The sequence below is a fragment of the Pezoporus occidentalis genome, unplaced genomic scaffold (assembly GCF_034315485.1).
Source record: "Pezoporus occidentalis ecotype Australia unplaced genomic scaffold, CSIRO_AGI_Poc_V1 ctg6, whole genome shotgun sequence".
NCBI classification, from domain to species: domain Eukaryota; kingdom Metazoa; phylum Chordata; class Aves; order Psittaciformes; family Psittacidae; genus Pezoporus; species Pezoporus occidentalis.
The window spans coordinates 332,655-355,521 of NW_026915943.1; the positions used below are offsets into that span (position 1 = coordinate 332,655).

Below are 22,867 nucleotides of genomic sequence, written 5' to 3' on the forward strand. Positions count from 1 at the left end.
CTGGGAGAAGGAGAAGAAACTCTGTACAGACCAGCCCCCAGTGCTGCCCAATCTTCCCTTCATGTGACAGCACCTTCTCCATCCTGAATTTAGAAGTCCACGCTGCAGCTCCAAAGCTGTGGGACCTGCCCCATTGGGACCCGCCTGCACCACACAGGTGACCGAGCCCAGCAATGAAGTTGCAGCAAGGGGAGACCTCAGCACTCACCTCTGTGGTCCCTCCCATCTCACATAGGGATCAGCCTCGGCAGGAAACCTCCCACTTGGGAAACATCCCTGGGAAAGGTTCTGAATCCCGTAAACCCCTTGCAAGGATGAACTAACGCCACAGCAACGAGACTTGGGGAGCTTTGAGGCTCCGTCCCAGCTGACTTTCACAGGAGGGTACCAATGATGCACGCGCACATCTCCTCGTGCAGGGATGCAGGTGCATAGCGGCACTGCTGATCCCCAGGGATTTCCCTGTACAGAGGTACACATAGATAGCAGGACCTTGGATGTCCCTATGTCCCTTTGCATGTGCACCCTGCATCAGGGTCCTCCCTGTGCACCCCTGTACAGGCACCCATGGACCAGAGACATCTCCATACACCCTTACACGCGCGCTCCTGCACCCAGGACCTCTCTATGCAGCCCTCCTACACGTGTACCCCATCACCAGGTACCTTCCTGTGCACTCTTGCACAAGAACCCCTGTGCCAAAGACCTTCCCATGCACTCCAGCACTGCAGACCTCCCTGTAGAGGGATGCACATGGACACCAGCACCAGGGATTTCCCTGTAGAGGGATGCACATGGACACCAGCACCAGGGATTTCCCTGTAGAGGGATGCACATGGACACCAGCACCAGGGATTTCCCTGTAGAGGGATGCACATGGACACCAGCACCAGGGATTTCCCTGTAGAGGGATGCACATGGACACCAGCACCAGGGATTTCCCTGTAGAGGGATGCACATGGACACCAGCACCAGGGATTTCCCTGTAGAGGGATGCACATGGACACCAGCACCAGGGATTTCCCTGTAGAGGGATGCACATGGACACCAGCACCAGGGATTTCCCTGTAGAGGGATGCACATGGACATCAGCACCAGGGATTTCCCTGTAGAGGGATGCACATGGACACCAGCACCAGGGATTTCCCTGTAGAGGGATGCACATGGACATCAGCACCAGGGATTTCCCTGTAGAGGGATGCACATGGACACCAGCACCAGGGATTTCCCTGTAGAGGGATGCACATGGACATCAGCACCAGGGATTTCCCTGTAGAGGGATGCACATGAACACCAGCACCAGGGATTTCCCCGTAAAGGGATGCACATGGACACCAGCACCAGGGATTTCCCTGTAGAGGGATGCACATGGACAGCAGCACCAGGGATTTCCCTGTACAGGGATACACATGGACAGCAGCCCCAGTGATTTCCTTGTATAGGGATTCATATGCACACCGGGATTTCCCCGTACAGGGATGCACATGGACACCAGCACCAGGGATTTCCCTGTGCACCCCTGCATGTGCAACCTGCATCAGTGTCCTCCTGCATGTGTAGCCCTGCACCGAGAACCTCTCTGTGCCCCCTTGCACGTCCACCCCTGGACAAGGGATCTCTTCATACCCCTTCATGTGCACCCCTTGCAGCAGGGACCGTCCTATGCACCCTTGCATGGGCAACCCTGCCCCAACAACCACTGTGTGCACCCCTGCACAAGACCTTCCCATGCACCCCAGCACTGCAAACCTCCCTGAGTAGGGATGCACGTGGACACCAGCACCTTGGATCTCCCTGTGCAATCCTGCACCAGGGACCTCCTCCTGCACCCCTGCATGGGCACCCCTGCACCAGGAACCCCTCCATGCACCCCTGCATGTGCACCCCTGCACCAGGAACCCCTCCATGCACCCCTGCATGTGCACCCCTGCACCAGGAACCTCTCCATGCACCCCTGCATGTGCACCCCTGCACCAGGGACCAATCCATGCACCCCTGCATGTGCACCCCTGCACCAGGGACCAATCCATGCACCCCTGCATGGGCACCCCTCCACCAGGGACCAATCCATGCACCCCTGCATGGGCACCCCTGCACCAGGGGCCTCTCCATACACCCTGCATGTGCACCCCTGCACCAGGGAAATCTCCATACAACCTGCATGTGCACCCCTGCACCAGGGACCAATCCATGCACCCCTCCATGGGCACCCCTGCACGGGCACCCCTCCACCAGGGGCCTCTCCATACACCCTGCATGTGCACCCCTGCATGCGGGACGAATCCATACACCCCTGCATGGGCACCCCTGCACCAGGGACCAATCCATGCACCCCTGCATGGGCACCCCTGCATGCAGGACGAATCCATACACCCCTGCATGGGCACCCCTGCACCAGGGACCAATCCATGCACCCCTGCATGGGCACCCCTGCACCAGGGGCCTCTCCATGCACGCCTGCCCCTGGCACAGAGCACGGAGCCATGGGTCTCTCTGTAGGCTGGAAGTGGAGCTCCCAAGGCGCCTGTCCCAGCCTCCCACCCTCACTGCAGCCCCGGCACCCTGCCAAGAGCCTGACCTTTGGGCCAGGCGGCTGCAGGCCAAGGCCAGCCCCTGGTGCTGAGCTCAGCCCAGCGCTAACCCTCTCGCTCCAGGCCTGGATCCCACCCCATGGACACCATCACAGGTCCCCGCACACCCGTGGGGTGCTGGCCTGGGGTGTCTGGGATCAAAGGATGCATATCCCAGCTGGACCATCCCCTAGGCTGGAGCTTGCTGGCTAATTAATTACAGGCTTTTAATTAAAGATAGAGCAAGAAGCAAGAGACACGGCTACAGGTGACAGCAGACACGTCCGCTGGGTCACCCAAGGGTGCCCAAAACCCTGGGAGCTGGGAAGGACAGAGGCAACAATGGGCACATCTAAGGGTGCTTTGGAAAGGGAGAAGGAAAGGGTTAGAAATGGGCAGAGTTAAGGGGATTTTGGAACCAGGCAAAAAGGGGCAAAGTTATGGAGATATTGGGAGCAGGGAATGAAAGAGGAAAAAAAGGGCAGGGTTAAGGGGATTTGGGCTGAATCACTCCCCTACCCATGCTTTTTATGGTAGCACCATAGGGTCTGTGCTGCTGATAAGGTCTTCACAATGCCCTCCAGCTTCTCCTTGCTCCATCCCACCTCCAACCTTCCTCCAAAGGGCAGCGAGGGCTCCCTGCCTGCCTCAGTTTCCCCCCTCCAGCTTTTCACTGAGCACAGCAGAGCCAAGGGCTCAATAACCAGGCAACCCATCAGCGCAGGCACCGGGGGAGGAAAGCCAAGATTCACCCATCCCCATCCTCCCCCTGCAACAGCTTTAATTATAGATTCCCACTAACACCACAAAACGAGAAAACTCCCAGCCCTGGCCCCAAACCTGGTTTCTATGGAGATGTATGGAAAGGCAACGGATGGGATAAATAGGGCCAAAGATGCCAAACTTTGCCCAAGGGATATACGGCATGCGCACGGCGGATGAGCGAGATGGGACAGAGGATGCTCGGGATGGATGAGGGTGTTTTAGGCAAGCATCCCTGGGAATGAGACCCCACTGATTCCCTCTGGGAATCTCCCTATATCCCTAATGACTGCTTCGGGGTGCATCCACCCTGCTTGGGGAGCTGCAGGTGGGGAAGGCAGCGGCCGGGGCGCCGGGGGCCGCGTTCCCACGGCTCCTCCGCTCCCGCGAGGTGCTGTATTTACATCACTGTTTTCCTGTTTAAATCCAACTGCTGCAAAGGCAACAAACAGAGCATGGCAGGAACATCCCTCATGTCCCAGCCCCTGTGGGATTTCCCCATCGGAGAAACACAGAGCCCGCTTGGCATCCTGCATATACCTTCGCCGAACCCCAAATCCACCCCAACTCCACCTTTGCTCAGTGGTAGGCTCCTATACATGTATGTGCAAACGCGTGCTGCCCATCCTAGCAGCTTACAGGATGCTGGAGGTAGGAAAGCTTCACTATCTTGAGGTTTTTTTGGGGGGGTTTCTTGTTCTCTTGGAAGCATCCTTCCTTCTGCACTGTGCACGGAGCAGGACGTGCTGCTGACGGCTCCCAGGGAATTAAAAGCCTCGTGCCCAGTGTCAGACACAGCGTGCAGGACCTTTTCGGCACCCAGGACAGCTTGGCCGGCTCCAGCGCCATGGAGGATCTCTGGAAAGCACCCAGGACAAACAGTCCTGCTGCTGAAGGAGAACAGCACGTTACCTCTCCCGCTTGGGACGTGCAGGGTGGCCGGACACAGCAAAGAGTTGGCATTGCAGTGCTCACCTCCACCAAAGCCACCACAGAACCATGGGGCTGGGGGATATCGGGGGGGTGATGCTGCAGGGGTCATGGAATCAGAGAGAATCCCAGAGGGGTTTGGGTTGGAAGGGAGCTTAAAGCTGATCCAGCCCCAACCCCTGCCACAGGCAGGGACCCCTTCCACTGGAGCAGCTTGCTCCAAGCCCCTGTGTCCAACCTGGCCTTGAACACTGCCAGGGATGGGGCAGCCACAGCTTCTCTGGGCACCCTGTGCCAGCGCCTCAGCACCCTCACAGGGAAGAGCTTCTGCCTAAGAGCTCAGCTCAGTCTCCCCTCGGGCAGGTTAAAGCCATTCCCCTTGGCCTGGCCCTACAGGCCCTTGTCCCAAGCCCCTCTCCAGAATACCCAACCCCAGGAGAACATCTTTGGGGAGCATCCTGGCAGACCATATTTTGGGAAGCCATTGCCACACACATGCCAAACCCCACTGCTAATCCCTTCACACCTTCATGTGCTGGAGACAGACACCAGGTCAGCCAGACCATCACCCTGACACCAAAGGCCCCAGAATCCCCAAGCGGCGATGCCCATATCCCCAAGCAGACGACCGACCTCAGGACGCCAGCCTTCTCCATTGAGTTAGGAAGGGGAAAAGCATAACTACCTACAAAATAAAGCTTATTTCTTCACTGTTGGTCAGGGAGCACATAAATCTCTGCTCCCAGCCAGCCGCCCTGGTGCCAAGTTATATCCGGTCCTCAATGCTCTCACCTATAATTAAAGTGACTTCCCTTGCAGAGCTCAGTCCCCCTTCATTCCCCCTCCCCAGCCAAAGCTGGTGCCATCTGAAACAAAACATCCCAGCTCCACTCTATAATAAATCAAAGAGAGAGCTCAAAACCCTGATTTCAGTTATGTTATGGCTGCAGCACAAAGAAACTCAAAAGCAGGAGAGAGATTTGAAGATACAGCTGCAGCCTTGCCCTTAAAAGGGAAAATTCGCACCCTCTCCGCTGAGGCTGGTGGGTTCAAGCAAGGTGAGGAGCAGCATCCCTGGTGTCCAGCCTCGTGGGGTGGCCTGTGTCCCCGAGGTGATGCTCGGCCAACCTGGGGTCCCAGTCGTGCTGGAGGTGGTGAAAATCCACCCCAAATGGTCCTAAAGTGGCCAGGGTCGGGGGTGTATTGGGGTGTGGGGTCAGCAGAGCATCCCTGATACCAGGGCCGCCACAAGGCACCATCCCTGGGGCACTGCAGAGAGCTGCCTGAATAAGGACTCGATCTTTATAAATTACTCATATAAAACCATCTAATATGCAAACTTACCATGGTAATAATGTAGAGAGGTTTCTTTATAAAGAGATGCTGCTGGGTGCACTGCTTTGCCTTGGGGACCTGCTGATGTCCCCAGGGTGCCACCAAGATGCGGTCATGAGAGGTTCCTTGTTGCCCAGATTAAATACAATGCTTGATGTGCTTCAATAGCACAATCTGAGACTGGGGAGGACAAGCACCTCACTGGTCCATCGAGTCAAAACGCTGCAAAGGGCACCCAAAATGACTTCCAAGAACGTTTCATGCAGGAGCCAGGAGTTCCCAGACCTCAACCACCAACGGCTGTTGTCTGGCAATGGGGGCAACAGCCAGAGGAGCTGAATGGGGTGCAGAGCCCCACAGGAGAACACCTTGGGGGGAATGATGCTGCAGGGATGCAGGACCCCAGGAGAACACGTTGGGACAATGATGCTGTGGGGATGCCAGACCCCAAAAGAACATCCATGGGGAATGATGCTGCAAAGGTGCTGGTACCCAAGAGAATATCTTGGGGGGAATGATGCTGCAGGGGTGCCAGATCCATGCCAGATCCCAAGATAATAACTTGGGGGGAATAATACTGTAGGGATGCAGGATCCCAAGAGGATATATTGGGACAATGATGCTGTGGGGATGCCAGACCCCAAAAGAACATTCATGGGGAATGATGCTGCAAAGGTGCTGGATCCCAGGAGAACATCTTGGGTGGAATGATGCTGTAGGGATGCGGGATCCCAAGAGGATATATTGGGACAATGATGCTGTGGGGATTCCAGATCCTAAAAGAACATCCATGGGGAATGATGATGTAAGGGTGCTGGATCCCAGGAGAACATCTTGGGGATGATGCTGCAGGGATGCCAGACCCCAAAAGAACATTCATGGGGAATGATGCTGCAAAGGTGCTGGATCCCAGGAGAACATCTTGGGTGGAATAATGCTGTAGGGATGCAGGATCCCAAGAGGATATATTGGGACAATGATACTGTGGGGATGCCAGATCCTAAAAGAACATCCATGGGGAATGATGATGTAAGGGTGCTGGATCCCAGGAGAACATCTTGGGCGGAATGATGCTGTAGGGATGCCAGACCCCAAAAGAATATCTTGGGGGCATGATGCTGCAGGAATGCTGGACCCCATGAATGTATCTCAGGGAGAATGGTACTGTGGGGATGCCAGACCCTCAAAGAACATCTAGGGGGAATAACGCTGCAGAGATGCTAGATCCCAAAGGAAAATCTTGGGAGAATGATGATGTGGGGATGCCAGAGCCCAGGAGATCATCTCGGGAGGGATAATACTGTGGGGATGCCGGATCCCAAAAGAACATCCTGGGGGAATGATGCTGCAGGGATCTGGATTCTGGGAGCAAGCTCTGCCCCGGCCAGCAAGGGTTACACGGCTGGGCTCAGCCCCGAGGACTTCACGCTTGGCTGCCGGCGGCTGTTGGAAGGGAACAGTCCAGCCCATCCTCCTAAATCAGCACCAAAGCAGGGCGAGAGAGCCCTGCCAGCGCCATTCCTGCCCTCCCGGCGAGTCCCCCACGGGAATGGGTATTTCTGGGCTTTGCCCGGAGCTATTAAAAGCCCTGTGGGTGCCGGCGCTGCTGTGCCGCAGGAGGAGGTGGTGCTTCCAAGCCCTTCCCGGCACAAACACCCAGGGAGATGGGAACCCAAGTGTGTCTGCAGGCAGCAGCCAAAGGGCCAGGGATGCCAAAACCCTCCCCACGAGAGACCCTGAGGCACGCGGCGGCTCTTCAGGGTGATCAAACCGCCCTGGCATCACCCCCCCAAGCAGCATTCATTCTTCCACAGGCAGGGTAAAACTTTACCCAAGCATAATAGGTTCAGTGCATGAACAAGAGGATTTCCCCCCCCTTTTCCCATGCTGCCAGCATGGCAAAGCCCCTGGTCCAGAGCGAAGGTGATGTTTTGGGGAGGAAAATGCGGATTTGCTTTATAAGGGGTATGAATCCCAAGAAAAAAAGATCATTTAAGCCTTCCCCACCAAGGAAAAGGCAATTTTTGTTTCAGCATCTTGGGTTGGCAAAGAGCAACCCCATTCAGCAGGACCTTATGGGAGATAAACCCACCTTCCACTAAAATTTGGTGCTCTTTAACCTGAAAAGTGCTTCTTCCCTCCCCAAAAAATCATCTCTGTAAGTCACTCCTATAAACAAGAGCTCATCCCCTTGGGACCGCCGGAAAGGGCTGGGAAAGCTCTTGGCAGCACATCCATAGATGGGAATTTGTCCCCAGCGAGGGGCACGTAAGAGACCCCCAAAGCCACCAAGGCTTTGAAGGATCGTGCACCCCGTGATGAAATGAAGGCGTTTTGAGGATGGATGGGCACTTACCACCTGCGGCTTGGTCCTGGGGCCATGCTCATTGGGTGGCCGCGGGCACCGGGGCAGCCGAGGCGGTGGGGCAGCGGGTGGAGAGCGAGGTCCATCCCCAGGACTGGGGGTCCCCTCACCCGAGTTGAGGGACAGCATGTACCGCTTGGTGACATCCTCCAGCGAAGGAGGCTGAGGGCTCGGGGAGGATTTGCCGGGTGAGCGTCCAGCAGCCGGTGCAGGGACGTGGCTGTGGTGGCCGGAGAGGACAAGCGGCTCGGGGACGGTGATGGGGACGAAGGTGGCGGGCTCGCTGGTGTGACGGATGTGCTTGGTGGCAGGGCGGCTCTTGGTGAGGACGGCGGGTGCTGCGGGCGGTTGGTTCTCCTGGTGAGCAGCACGGTGGGAGCGCTTCTTGGAGCTGCGGCGGGCGATGCGAGGGGACAAGACGTCAGCCAGCTTGGGGTCAAAGCCATAGCTGTGGCCAGGGCTTGGCGCTGCTGGTTGTGCCGAGAGGATGGGCTCGCTGCTGGATGGGGGGATGCTGGGTTCCAGCTCGCTGATGGCCTCACCAGGACCTTCGAAGGCGCCGGCTGGAAGCTCACCGCGGCGGCTGGGGTCACTCAATGACTTCTTCTTGATGGTCTTGCCGTTGCCCTTCTCATCGATGAGCTTAGCCATGGCTCCGGGCTGGCTGACGATGGTTTGGATGAGGCTGCTGTAGTCCCGTGGCCCATCGCTGCCCAGGGACAGGTCGCTGCCTGCGCTGCCTGCACTGCCTGCAATGGTGGCAGGTTGGGGGATGCCCGTCTTGGCGCTCAACGAACCCAGGAGGTTGCTGTCAACAGAGAAGTTCTTTGCCTCCTCCGCCACCGAGCATCTCCGGTGGGGCATGGGGTCGCTTAGGGAGCGGTAGGGCTCGGTGCCACCCTCGTTGCAACCCTCCATGCCATTGGCACCCGCCGAGGGGAACTTACGGCGGCGCCGCAAGCTGCCGGGGGTGCTGGGAGTCTCGGATTTGCCAGTTGGAAGGTCTTCAACCGCCGTGGCTGGGTGAGGATGAAGTGGCATCTCAGTGTCACCGGCTGCAGACGCGGTGGTGGGCAGTGTCCAGGCATCCACAACTTCACGCAGGTCTTGGAAGGGCATCCCCATGGGTTCTGGCTCTGTGACGATGCCCTCGTCTGTCACGCTGGACTCGTGACCCGATAGCTCCTCCATGGATTTCCTATGAGTGAGGCTCTCCTCCAACTCTGCTTCCTTCAAACACCTTGTGCTCTCCAATGTGCTCTCTGACCGTCCCCCAAGGGTCACCTCCGTTGTCCCTATCGATGCCACCATCTCAGCGCCCTCCACACCTCCACTGTCCTTCTGCTCGGCCGGGAAGCCATAATCCTGCTGGGAACCCATCCTGCTGATCTTCTCAAAGACCTGCCTCGCCTCCTGGATGTACTGGTCCTGGATGACCATGGGCAGAGCATCGTCCTCCCCCCGCCGTCCCCCATCCAAAGCTCCCTGGTCCTGGCTGTCGGTGGTGGCCAGGAGGAGCTCGGAGGAGCTCTGCTTCATGGTGCTCTGTAGGAAAAGCCGCCGTGTCCCTGATTTTTCGGAGCAGGTGAAGGACTTGGCGCGGCGCAAAGTGGCCGTCAGGTCCTTGAGTGTTGGCCGCTCGCCCGGCGCCCAGCGGTTGAGGGGCTGAGCGCTGCCACGGCTGCCTGGGGATGGGCTGGTGATGCTGGAGCAGCCGTCAGGGCCCGCATCAAGGCCGATCCTCACCCCTTTCTTCTTCACCTTCAGCTCCGAGAGGTCTGATTTGAGGAAACTGAGGAGCGTCAGGGTCTCGGTGGCAATGTCAGGGTTGGACAAAGACTTACGGTGCTTGGCTTGGTCCCCTTCCAGCCCCGGCTGGTGCAGGCCCTCGCTCCCAAAGTCCGGTTTTACCTTGGCCGTGCCCTGTGGCATCTTGGGACGGACACGGACAGCCGGTTGTCCCCACGCCAGGCCATCACTGGTCCCAAAACTGGGTGATCTATAGATGCCATAACCCGCCTGGAGAGTCCGCCCTTGGTTGGGCCAACAGACCCCAAACTGTTCCTCTTCCTTCAGCGTCTCCGTGCTGGAATAACGACTGCTGCTCCGTGACCCGCCAGGGCTGCTGAAGGGCAGGATGTTCACCTTGGAGACACGGGCCACCACGGGCACGGGATGTCGAGGGACCACCCTCCCGCAGCCTTCGGCCTCAGCATCGCCACCATCCGCGGGGCTCTCCCAGCTACCGCTCTCCTGCTTCTTCTTGCGTGCGGCGCGGTGCCGATGGGCTCCGGTTTGCCCTTCGCCTTCGCTGCCCGAGGAAGCGCGGGGAGAACGGGATGCGGCTGCCTCAAACTCCCCGTTGGAGCGGGGTGATGGGGAGGAGGAGGGTGGTTGCGGTCGAGTCGAGTTATGCCAGGAATGCGGGCCGGGCTCCGGCGGAGCTCCGCGGGGAGAACGGAGAGCCGGGTGCGGGACGCGGCTGCGGGGTGGAGGCGGCGGGGGAGCTCCCCTCCCGCTCCCGGTTCCGCTCCCGGTCCCATTCCCTATCCCGCTCCCATTCCCGGTTCCCCCCGTAGTTTGCCGGCAGCTTTCCCCGAAGAGTTTCCGCATCGCCGGGACGCTGGGCCAACGCGGCGGCTCCGCGTTTAACCCCGGGCCCGGCGGCGACGACGGCGGCGGCGGTGGTGGCGGCGGTGGAGCCGGGGACGGCGGCTGAGCCCCGGCATGAACCGGGCCCGTTGGCTCCGGCTCGGTAAAACGAAGCGAGAGCTGCCGTACCGATGGGGCCAGGCTGCCAAAAACCCGGCCCGGTTGGTGCTCCGCGATCGACGCCGAAACTTTCCTACCCGGGAAGAAGAAGAAGGAGGAGGAGGAGGAGGAGGAGGAAGGCGGGGAGGAGGCGGGCAGGAGACACCGACCCGCCGCTACCCCCCGACCGCTGCCCCCCTCCGCCATTGTCTGCCCCCCCCCGGCCCCGCCGCCGCCTCCGCCCGCCCCCCGGCCCCGCCGCGCCCCGGCCCCGGCCCCGCCGCAGGCACCGCCCGGCCCCGCTCCTCCTCCGGGCTGCCCGCGGGCTTCATCCCTCCCGCTTTGTTTGCGCTCTCCCTTTCCCTTCTTTCTTTCTTTTTTTTTTTTTTTTTTCCGCCTCATTTCGGGCTTTTCCTCCTCCCTCTGCTCCTTTATTTGTTGCATTCAAATCAACTTTCCTCCCCGGGGCGGGGTTTCCTCCCGCGGAGGGGGATGGTGGCACTTTGGGCCCGGGTTTATTCTTTATTGCATTTTTCTCCTGTGTTTTTTTTTTTTTTTTTGGGGGGGGGGTAAAAGGAGGGGGGAAACGGCTGCGGAGCTGCCCTCCGGCTCCCAGGCCAGCGGGAATCCCCCCTGCATCCTTCACCCCCCCCCTTATCCTTCACTTCCCCCCTTTATCCTTCACCCCCCCCCAAAGCATCCTTCATCCCTCGCTGAACACTTCACACCCCCCCATTCTTTACCCGCCCTGCGTCCTGCATCTCCCCTTATCCTTCATCCTCCTGTATCCTCCATGCCCCCCCTCGCACCCTTCACCCCCCATCCTTTACCTCCCTCAATCTCCTCACATCCTTGAGCTCCCACTTATCCTTCACACCCCGTGTATCCTTCATCCCTCTTATCTTTCAACCCTCCACATCCCTCCCTCCTTATCCTTCATCACCCCCACATCCTTCAGCCTCCCCATTCTTACCCCCTGCATCCTTCATACCCCACATACCCTTTACCCCCCCTTCACCCCTCTGCAACCTTCACCCTCCCATCCTTTAACCCCTTCAACCTGTTCATCCTTCCTTATCCTTCATCCCCCCTTATCCATCACTCCCACTCATCCTTCATAACCCCCAGTATCCTTCACCCCCCCTGCATTGTTCACTTCCCTTACCCTTCACTCCCCTGCACCCTTCAGCCCCCATCCTTCAATCCCTCCCTGTATCCTTCATACCCCCTCTGCACCCTTTCCAACTCTTCTTCAGCCTCCTGCATCCTTCCCTCCCCTGCATCGTTCATGCCCCTTGCATCCTTTATCCCCCTCTTATCCTTCATCCCCCATCCTTCAACCCCCCTGCATCCACCCCTTTTCCCTCCATCTCCTCCCATCTTTTTATGTGTGTTTTTAGGGGAAAACGGGATAAATAAGCAAGAACTCGGATGCCAGCGAGAGCTCCTTCCCTTTGCTGCGGCTTTCTCCGGCCCCTGCTTTGCAGCTCCCCTTGGGAAAGGCAGAACACCTTGTTCCCAGCTTGCACAGAGCTCACACGGTGACGCACTGCCCCGCGAACAGACTTCCTTGTGGTTTTTAGCATCGCTTCTCAGCACTTGCTATTTGCAGCCTGTAACCCAGGATGTGAGAAATGAAGGCCGTTGGGGCGGTTGGTGGCTGAGCTGGGGCCTTGGTAGCATGGATGGGGCTGGAGTGGGGTCCTGGTTACATAAAGGACATTGGTGGCTCTGGCCAAGGGGCACCAGAAACATGGTGGTGATTCAACTAAATCCAAGTCCCCCATAAATGCATTTTTTTCAGGGCCTAAAATGTGCTTCAGGAGATGGTGTGAGTTGCACCACCCCAGCATGTATTCCTTTCCCTGCCCTCCCTTCCCTCCCTCCACCCTCTTTCCCTGGTTCCCAAAGGGCTGGGTATCTCCTGGCCATAACGACGATATCCCCATGGTCATCCGGCATTCAGGATGGGATTTTGGGAAGAGCCATGCATTTCATCCCTGCTCGGTGCTGTAGGAGCTGGTCCTTATGCTGCTGCTGTTCAGCACCTCAAAAGCACAGGAGATGTTTCGAAGCACCCACCTCATCTCTAAGGCACCCTGTTGTGCCCATCACCCTGGCTTATAGGCCTGGTGGTACCAAGCGAGCTGCTGACAGGACCCCAGGGCCAGGCAGGACATGGTTAGATCAAAAGTAAGCTTTCTACCCTTAAAACCATCCAAAACTGGTGATTCCACCATCAGGAACACCACTCATAAGGGTGCCCTGGGGATGCTGGATGTCACCACCCGAGCCCACGCTGTCCCTGCAGCCACCACCACTGTTTTGGGAGCTCTTTAACTTTATTATGGTCAATTTTTGGCCAACCACCTCCTCCCATGGATGCTTCCCAGGCAGGGAATGGTGGGATTGAGCAGGGCTTCTCCTCCATCCCTCCTGGAGCCGGGTGGGCTCCCACAATCAGCCGGATTGATCCAAATCTGGCTATTTTGCGCCCTCTCCTGGGTCCTGGTGGCGTGGCCCGGAGCCTCCCACCCTGTCCCCGTCCTTTGGGATGGGAAGAGATGGGAACACCAATGGGATTATCCCACCGGCCAGCGCTCTCGCAGCCCCCCAACTTGACCTTCAATTGCAGAACCCCAAAAGTACATCAGAGGAGGTTTTGGTGTGGATGAGCTCCAGCCAAGGGAAAGGCCCGCGATGGCTTTGCCTTCTCCATCATGTTCTATGCCTCAACCCAAAGTCACTGTCACTATGCATGATCCTCACCATCAAGCCTTATGGTGCTTAAACCATGACAGCATCATTCCGGTGGTTTGAGCTACCACCACTACAGGATCCCTCTCCATTCCAGCCCACCGTGATGCTGGGATCTCTGAGCATCATCCAGGAGTCAATGAGCGCTCTGAGCACCCTCCTCATCTTTGCAACAGGAAGAAGCTACGCTGGGACCACTGCCCCTGGATGCTGGTGATGTCCCTGGGTGGCAAGGTGCTGGAGGAAGGCACCATATACTTGGAGGGAGCAAGTCAGGATGGGTGCAAGCAGCCAAGCTGGAGGGATGCTCATCCCTAGAGATTTGAAGCAAATTGCTTGAATAGACTTAGATATGATTATTATGCACAGGCAACCTGTAAGAAATGGAGCAAAACAGTTATCCCTATATACATGTGGATATGAATACTACAGAATCATGGAATGGTTTGGGTTGGAAGGGATCCTGAAGCACCTCCAGCTCCAACCCCTGCCATGGGCAGGGACCCCTTCCATAGAGCAGCTTGCTCCAAGCCCCTGTGTCCAACCTGGCCTTGAACACTGCCAGGGATGGGGCAGCCACAGCTTCTCTGGGCACCCTGTGCCAGTGCCTCAGCACCCTCTCAGGGAAGAGCTTCTGCCTAAGAGCTCAGCTCAGTCTCCCCTCGGGCAGGTTAAAGCCATTCCCCTTGGCCTGGCCCAACAGACCCTTGTCCCAAGCCCCTCTCCAGCTTTCCTGCAGCCCCTTCAGGCACTGGAGCTGCTCTCAGGTCTCCCCTTCAGGAGCCTTCTCTTCTCCAGGCTGCCCCAGCCCAGCTCTCTGAGCCTGGCTCCAGAGCAGAGCTGCTCCAGCCCTCGCAGCATCTCCATGGCCTCCTCTGGCCTCGCTCCAACAGCTCCACGTCCCTCTTGTGCTGCTGCCCCAGAGCTGGATCAGGGCTGCAGGGGGGGTCTCCCCTTCACAGAGCAGAGGGGCAGGATCCCCTCCCTGAGCTGCTGCTCGCTCCATACATACACACATCCACCGTATAAATACATCGAGTTTAATCGGGATGGAGAACATCTGCGCTGTGCAGCTTGTGCTGGGCTACAAACCCTCCTGTGCAGGGATGTGTTACATGGATGTGCTCACAGAGGGTGTACATATGTGAACATTCCACCTGGAAAAGGGGGGGAAGGTTATTCTCTACATCCTGTATGTTAAAGGAAACTCACAGAGTGATTAGTGGTACCTCCGCTCCGCACCATGTAAGTGAAGCTCTCCTGGCTTGGAGTGAGGACCATCCATATGGAGGCCAGGTTGGACAGAGCCTTGGGTGCCATGGTTTAGTGTGAGGTGTCCCTGCCCATGGCAGGGGGTTGGAACCGGATGATCTTAAGGTCCTTTCCAACCCAAACTATTCTATGATTCTATATGGAGGCTGCAGGGAGCAAAGCTCAAGCTCCAGCCCAGCACGGTGCTAGTAGAAAGGCCAAGCCAACTACAGGACATGTGGTGACATGGCAAAGAACACCAAGTAGCTTGGTGGCATGGGTTTCCTGTCTCCAGTCATTGTGTCCGGGTGTGCTGGCTTTGATTTTGGTGGACCCTGGTTAGGAAGTGACAGCAGGGAACCAAGGGTGCCAGGATGGAACAGGCTGCCCAGGGCAGGGCTGCAGTCACCGGCCCTGCAAGTGTTCACACCCCATGGAGACGAGGCCTCAGTGCCATGGGGCAGTGGTGGCCTTGGCAGTGCTGGGAATGGTTGGGCTGGATGAGCCTAAAGGGCTTTTCCAACCTGGTTGATTCCATGATTTGGGTGCTGGGCTAAGCAGGGAGCTGGACCCAGGTGATGCTGAAGGTGCCCAGGCAGGTGACAACACCGCTGGCTTGTGTCTAACCCAGTCCAAGGTTAGAGGTGGGAAATCCAGCATGGGTGTCCCAGTTACCCTTATGTCCCCCTTCCCAGTTCCCAGTTTGGCCAGGAATGCTCTCCCAGAGTTTTGCAGTACCCGTGGTACCAGTGGGCCCATGTCTTTTATTGGTGTGGCCTCCTTCTGGGGACTGGGGAATAGGGATGTCCCAGTATTACCCCATAAAACGTCCATGGCACTGCTCTTGAGCTGAGAAAAGCACATCCTCATGTTCTCCAGACACCCATGAGCCGAACTAAACCCTCGCCAGGGCCCCATCAGGGAATCTTTAAATCAGAAAGGGGAGAAATCACCCCACAGCAGCTTGTCCTGAGCCAGGGACTGTGTCCTCCATGGTCCCACCAGTAGTTTTTATTGCATTGGTGGCTTGGCCACTAAGGAGCCATGGTGCTAAGCTGCTCAAGCTGAGCAACCAAGCCAGAGGCCACTGGATCTGTGCCGTGATGGGGTTAATACTGTGCTGCTGCAGTGGAGATGAAAGTGCTGAAAGCCTGGGAGATACCATCCTCTTGTTCTTCAGGATGTCCCCAGCTGAAGCCATCTCTGTTCCGTGGAGCTTAAAGCCAAAACTGCCCCATGGCTGATCCTGGTGACACCGAGGTGTCCCTCGTCCTCACCTAGGAGCCATAGGTAATGCAATGGTCATGGCGCCACTTGTTGCTCATCTTGTCCAGGAGGTAACGGGTGCTCTCACGGAACTTGCGCTGGGTGAAGTAGAAGAGGATGGGGTCGAGGACACTGTTCATGCTGGCAAAGGGACGCGTGCACTTGTAGGCAGTGGCAAACGCCTGCAGAGCCGAGCAGGACAGGCTGGGCGAGGAGCGGACAATCAGGTAGATGGTCTTGGTGAGGTGGAAGGGGAAGAAGCTGATGGAGAAGACGATGACGACGATGATGATCATCCGCACGGCTTTGTCCTTCCTCTTGTGCACCACCAAGCCGATCAGCTCGTCCTTCTGGCACAGGATCCTGGCCATGCTGCAGTAGCAGGCGAGGATGGCCACGAAGGGCAGCAGGAAGCCGGTCACCGTGAGGGTGATGCCGTAGGGGAAGTAGGCAGAGGAGCGATCCGGTGGGCTGAGGTCATAGCAGACAGTGCGGTTCCTCTGGGTACCGGTGGAAGCGAAGACAAAGGTGGGCAGGCACTGGGCGATGACAATGAACCACACCGCAGCACACACCAACCACGTCAGCTTCTTCCCCTTCTTCTTGTGCCACGAGGCCAAGGGGTGGCAGATGCCCAGGTACCGCTGGACGCTGATGCAGGTGAGGAAGAGGATGCTGCCGTGGAGGTTGGTGTAGAACTGGAAGCGGATGAATTTGCAGGTGAAGTCCCCAAAAGGCCAATAATCCTTCTGGGTGTAGTTGTAGATGAGGAGAGGGAGGGAGCAGACGTAGAGCAGGTCAGCCACGGCCAGGTTCAGCATATAGATCATGCTGCGGCTGAGCGCCTTACGGGCCACCCAGATCTGCCCGATGACCACGGCGTTCAAGGGCAACCCCATCGAGAACACCACGGAGTAGACCAAGGGCAGCAGAACCTGTTTGAACTCCTCGTGGAAGGTGCAGGAGTTCCTCCCCGCGCCCACAAGGGCTGTCGAGTTGGCCATGGTGGTGGTGTCCCCCATTGACGGCCTCTCTGCTGGTGTGGCCCTTCAGCAGTACCTGAGGGTGACAAAGGAGACGGTTGGTGACTTGGCCATGTGTTACATCCAGCACAGGAGGATGAACCCGCACTGCTGCGTGCAACCTCACAGCCGTGTCCTTCTGGGTCAGGGAAACCTTTACTCTCCATACAGGCTGGGGGATGGAGGGATGGAGAGCAGACCTGAGAAGGACTTGGGGTGCTGGGTGAGGAGAAGCTCCCCATGACCCGGCTTCAGTGTGTGCTTGAGCCCAGAACCCCCCCGTGTGCTGGGCTGCACCCCCAGAGTGTGAGCAGCAGCTCAGGGAGGGGATCCTGCCCCTCTGCTGTGTGAAGGGGAGACCTGAGAGCAGCTCCAGTGCCTGAAGGGGCTGCAGGAAAGCTGGAGAGGGGCTTGGGACAAGGGCCTGTAGGGCCAGGCCAAGGGGAATGGCTTTAACCTGCCAGAGGGGAGACTGAGCTGAGCTCTTAGGCAGAAGCTCTTCCCTGGGAGGGTGCTGAGGCGCTGGCACAGGGTGCCCAGAGAAGCTGTGGCTGCCCCATCCCTGGCAGTGTTCAAGGCCAGGTTGGACACAGGGGCTTGGAGCAAGCTGCTCTATGGAAGGGGTCCCTGCCCGTGGCAGGGGTTGGAGCTGGAGGAGCTTTAATGTCCCTTCCAACCCAAACCAGGCTGGGGTTCCACAGTTCTAAACCACGATGATGGATTTAGGGGTCCCACAGGAAGGTGAAGATGGAGACAGCAGCACCACAGTGAGTGGTACCACAGAGGACAGTGTGGTGACAATGATCACCACCGCCTCAGCTCCACTCCCCCCCAGCACTGGCACCCAGTGGGGAGGTTTGCACAAGGCCAAACCACCCTCATCCCCATGCAGGAGAGGGACTCGCAGCCCGGGTTGCTGTTAGCCACTGGCACGGCCTCCTGCTCCTCTGCAGGGGGTGCCAAAGCCCTACAGCCGGTCACCCCATAGGGCTGTGTCCCCTGAGTCCTCTGTCCCATCAGGAGATGCCACCTGCGTGGGGCCCAGCACCACCCACAGATGTTTTGTGGTTGCTTTCATCTGGGAATCGGGGCTGATGATGCTCCAGTCCCGGAGGGTTTTGGTTTTATGGGCTAAAAGCCCATCCCTGGGGCCTCTGGGCTGCTCTGACCTGAGGAACAGACCACCTGCTTCACTCAAAGGCTGAAACTGCTGCAGAAGACACACGAAGAGAGCCCTGGCCCCAGCCCTGTCGCTCGCTGTGCCACCCATGGGTGCTGCACGCTCCCAGCAGCTTGCAGGTACAAGCAGAGCTGCTTCTCCTTCCTCCTCTGGCTTCCTCCATCGCAGGCAGCCCTGGCTGGTGGCCTGGGGCCAGCACCCACTTCCCCTGCACACCCCAGTGCCAACCCCAGTGCCTGGTGGGGATGGGCTCGCTTGGAGAGGGGTGGCAGTGTCCCCATGCTGGTTGGGAAGGGGAACTGGGGCAGGGAAGGGTGCATGGGGCAGAGGGGACCAGGGGGAACACACGAATCCTACTGTTGTGGCCCCATTTGGGGTCTTTGGGGACCCATTTTGGGTCTATGGGGCTTTATCTGCCCCACAGGGCAGGCTTGGGGAGAGTAATGAGGACATACACAATGGTCCCCTATTTTTTTGGGGTGCTCCTGGCTTGTAGATCAGCCACCCCCATGCTCTCCCTGCTGTCACACATGCTTCCTAACCCCTGCACCCTACTGAGCCCCTATAGCACCCCACTGAGTCCCTCTGTCACCCCATTGCACCCCATTGTCACCCCAGCTCCAGACAGTCCCAGCATCTCCCCACAACCACCTCCAAGCCCATAAGTGCCTTGGGGATCCCCCCAAAGCATCCCCTAGGGCCCAAGGCACCCAGCCATCACCCAGGGCATCCATGAGAGCCCCCCTATGCCACATGTGCTCACAGGAACATTGCCATGGGACTGGGGACAAAGAGGCCATCAAAGGGGGATCCTGGGGTACCTGGGAGTGCATTTTACCTCCTGGGGTGCCACGGGGTGTCAGGGGGTGTCGCAGGGACCCACTGCTATGCCCAGCACCCGGCCCCATTGAGCAAGGCTTCCCCTTTCCACCCAACAGCATCACCCTGGGGTGACGGGGAGCAGAAAGCTGGCTGGCAGGGTGGGCACTGCATGGCACTGCATGGCACTGCATGGCACAGCACTGTGGGCACTGCATGGCACTGCATGGCACAGCGCTGTGGGCACTGCATGGCACTGCACTGCTCTGACATGGCACAGTACTGTGGGCACTGCATGGCACTGCATGGCACAGTACTGTGGGCACTGCATGGCACTGCATGGCACAGCACTGTGGGCACTGCATGGCACTGCACTGCTCTGACATGGCACAGCACTGTGGGCACTGCATGGCACTGCATGGCACTGCATGGCACAGCACTGTGGGCACTGCATGGCACTGCACTGCTCTGACATGGCACAGCACTGTGGGCACTGCATGGCACTGCATGGCACAGCACTGTGGGCACTGCATGGCACTGCACTGCTCTGACATGGCACAGCACTGTGGGCACTGCATGGCACTGCATGGCACAGCACTGTGGGCACTGCATGGCACTGCACTGCTCTGACATGGCACAGCACTGTGCGCACTGCATGGCACTGCACTGCTCTGACATGGCACAGCACTGTGGGCACTGCATGGCACTGCATGGCACAGCACTGTGGGCACTGCATGGCACTGCACTGCTGACATGGCACAGCCCAGCCCGTGCCAGCACCTCAACCACAGCTCCACATCATGTGCATACAAACCCATGCCCTGCATGCATACACGGACCCCCTGCATCCACATCTGCGAGGCTCTCTGCACACAGACATGCGTGGGCACACCCCAGTGTTTCCCAGGAGGGAAACAGGGCACTGAACCCCAGTGCTGCCGGGCTGGGATGGGTAAAAAAAGCTGGTGGAAAGGAGGAAAATCCCTCCCGATGCCAGGAAAACTCCAGTTACAGGATGCACTGCGCGAAACCGTTCTATCAGACACCAGAAAATCTCCACCTCAACCGTACCCCCTGCCTGCAACCACCCGTAACCCCACAGTCACAGTTTGCCATCACCATAAATCACCATGGTTTCTAATTAACGAAACCACATCGAGATGCGCGCCCTCGTCCTGCTGCTGTGCCTAAACCTGGTGGATTATCCCAAAAGTCCCCTTTTTCACCCCAAAAACCCATCACCGGGTGATGGGGTGGATGCTCTCTGCGCTCAGCTGCCCCGAAAAGCAAACATAGGATGATGGAGACCTGGACCTGACACCACGGTGATGGGCACCAGCTGAAACCAGTCCCAAAATGAGACTCGCAAGGGGGAAAAAAAAGGGATGCCCATGGTGTTGGGGGTGCTCCTTAGGATGAGACTGTGGTGGGGACATCATAGTGGCTTGGTGGCAGGGCTGGGGTGGTGGGGATGGAACTGAAAGCTCCAGCTCAGCAGATCTCAAAGGGGATGAACGGGGATGCTCTCCCTTGGCCAAAGCCACAGCATCCCTGCTCCCAAACACCTCCTGGCTGGTCCCAAAACACCTTTAGGTCCTCATAGATGTGTCCCATCAGCCCTGGGGTAGCTGGGCACCGAGGTTTGGGTGTTTTAAGGGAAATCCCTCTTCATTGGAGCCTGAAGGTGGGATGATGTGGACAAACTGGGACAACACTGGGCATTAGAGTGCTTAACGTGGACCCATGGGGATGGGGCAGCGCTGAGACTCTGGCTGGGCTTGCATAAACCCATCTATATAGACACACAAACATAGGCACATATACAGCAATATGTTCACACATACACATGCTTCAACATCTGTATATAAGCATGTACATCTCTCCATATAAATATACCTCTACACCTATATATACAGACCTATAAGGCTCTACACACACATACACACATGTCTCTGTACACAGAAGTATGTCTCTGCGCACACGTATGTACAAGCTTTACCTCTGTACACAAATCCATGTCTCCAAGCACATGGGCTCACCCAGATGTGTATACATAACTCTATTACAGATGTATTTATGCTTCTATATGCTTGTCTGTGCACACATACCAGTGTATTTATACCTCTGTGTATGCACAAAGATGGATAGAGATATAGCACCCGCAGCAGCGTCGAAGACCAGATCCCTCACGCGGATGGGAGGAGATGCTGTGTGTGACACCACCTCCAGTACAGCACTGCTCCCTATGGATGCCCCAAGAGATGCAGGAGCATCCTGGCTGCACCCCAGGCTGTGGGAACAGAGGAACCAGGGTGAACTCACCCCTCTGAGCCTCACGCAGCGCTGCTGTGGGCATCACAGTGTGGTTTTAAGCCTTGCTCTGTTGGAAAAGCTGCTAAAGCTCCCTAAAGGCAAGGATCAGCAGCTACCATCAGGGTGGCTTCGGGATCACCCCAGCTGGAGCACTGATGCTGTCTGGATCTGACCCAACGCAGTCGGATCAGACCCCATGCTCTCCGGTTCTGCCTCATCCTGCCCAGCTTGATCTGATCTGCTCGGGTCCCATCCTGCCTGGTTCAGTCTCACCCGTTTGGGTCTGATCCTGCCTGATCTGGCCCCAACCTGCCCAGTTTGATCTGACCCACTCGGGTCCCATCCTGCCCAGTTTGATGTGATGCTGTCAGGTCCCATCCTGCCTGGTTCCATTGGACCTTCTTGGGTCTGATCCTACCCTATTTGGCCTCATCCTGCCTGGTGTGGTCTGACCTCCTCAGGTCTCATCTTCCCAGTTCAGTCTGACCCTGTTGGGTCTCATCCAGCCCAGTTTGGTCTGACCCTAACATAACCCTGTTCTGTCTGACACTCTAGGGCCCAATCCTGCCCTGTCTGGCCTTATCCTACCCAGTCCGATTGGACCCTTTTGGGTCTGATCCTGCTCGCTTCACTCTGACCCACTCAAGTCCCATCCTACTCAGGCTGGTCTGACCCTGTCGGGTCCCACCCTGCCCCGTTCACTGCGACATTCTCGGGTCTGATCCTGCCTGGTTCGGCCTGAACCCGCGGGGTTCCATCCTGCCCGCTTTGGTCTGACACTGTCGCGTCCCATTCCGTCCAATCCAGTCCCGTCCTGCCCTGTTCTTTCCGACCCTCTCTGCTCTCATCCTGCCCGTTCTCTTCGACCCTCTCGGCTCCATCCTGCCCGGTTCTGTCCGACCCCGTTGGCTCCCATCCTGCCCGGTCCAGCCGATTCCTTCCCGGTTCACTCGGACCCTCTCAGCTCCCTCCCTGCCCGCTTGGATCTGACACCGTTGGTTCCCATCCTACCTGCTCCAGCCCCATTCTTCCCGGTTCACTCGGACCCTCTCCGCTCCCCCCCTTCCCGGTTCTCTCGGTTCCGTTCCCCCCCATACGCGGCACTCACCGGCAGCGGGATGCGCCCGGGCGGCAGCAGCGGAGCTCAGAGCCCGGGGCCGCCCCACAGCCTCCGGCCGCCGGCCCCGCTCCGCCCCGGGGCCGCTCCGCTCCGCCCCGCTCCGGCCCCAGCACCTGCGGGGGGGGGGGGGGGGCTAGGGAAGGGTCACATCTGGATATGGGGTGGGGGGGGCAGAACAGCTGGATTGGGGGGTACCGACGAATGTATGGGGGGGGGGGGGGGCTGCCATACAAACAGCTGGCTTGGCATCACAGGCCAAGAGCGTGTTGGGGGGCTTCCAGCACCCCCAAAAGTGGGATTTAGAGGGTGCGATGCTCATGCATCAGTCAACAGCATGGTCCTTGCTGAGCCCTCGGTGGGTGGCTGCGGGTTGGGGACAGGGGTCTCCCCATGGCCCCAGATCCCAGCCAAAGGAGTCGGTGGCTT

General features: G+C 58.1%; 2 protein-coding genes across 2 annotated transcripts in view; both read right to left on the reverse strand.

The window, feature by feature from the left end:
- ARHGEF17 (Rho guanine nucleotide exchange factor 17) overlaps window positions 1–10,935 on the reverse strand; it is a 39,769-nt gene extending 28,834 nt beyond the window's left edge. The window contains exon 1 of the mRNA XM_062639243.1: window positions 7,954–10,935. Coding sequence (XP_062495227.1) covers window positions 7,954–10,920 — 2,967 coding nt within the window. The 5' untranslated portion in view covers window positions 10,921–10,935. The remainder of the gene's footprint in view (window positions 1–7,953) is intronic.
- Window positions 10,936–14,886: 3,951 nt separating this feature from the next.
- On the reverse strand, window positions 14,887–22,523 carry P2RY6 (pyrimidinergic receptor P2Y6). The gene is made up of 2 exons (XM_062639244.1): window positions 22,430–22,523; window positions 14,887–17,046 (listed from the first exon to the last, which is right to left on the reverse strand). The coding sequence occupies exon 2, from the start codon at window positions 17,007–17,009 to the stop codon at window positions 15,999–16,001; it is 1,011 nt and encodes a 336-aa protein (XP_062495228.1). The 5' UTR covers window positions 17,010–17,046; window positions 22,430–22,523; the 3' UTR covers window positions 14,887–15,998.
- Between the last annotated feature and the right edge of the window lie 344 nt (window positions 22,524–22,867).

Excerpts from the sequence above, each read along its gene's own strand:
- P2RY6 (XM_062639244.1), bottom strand. The coding sequence starts at position 17,009 with ATGGGGGACACCACCACCATGGCCAACTCGACAGCCCTTGTGGGCGCG.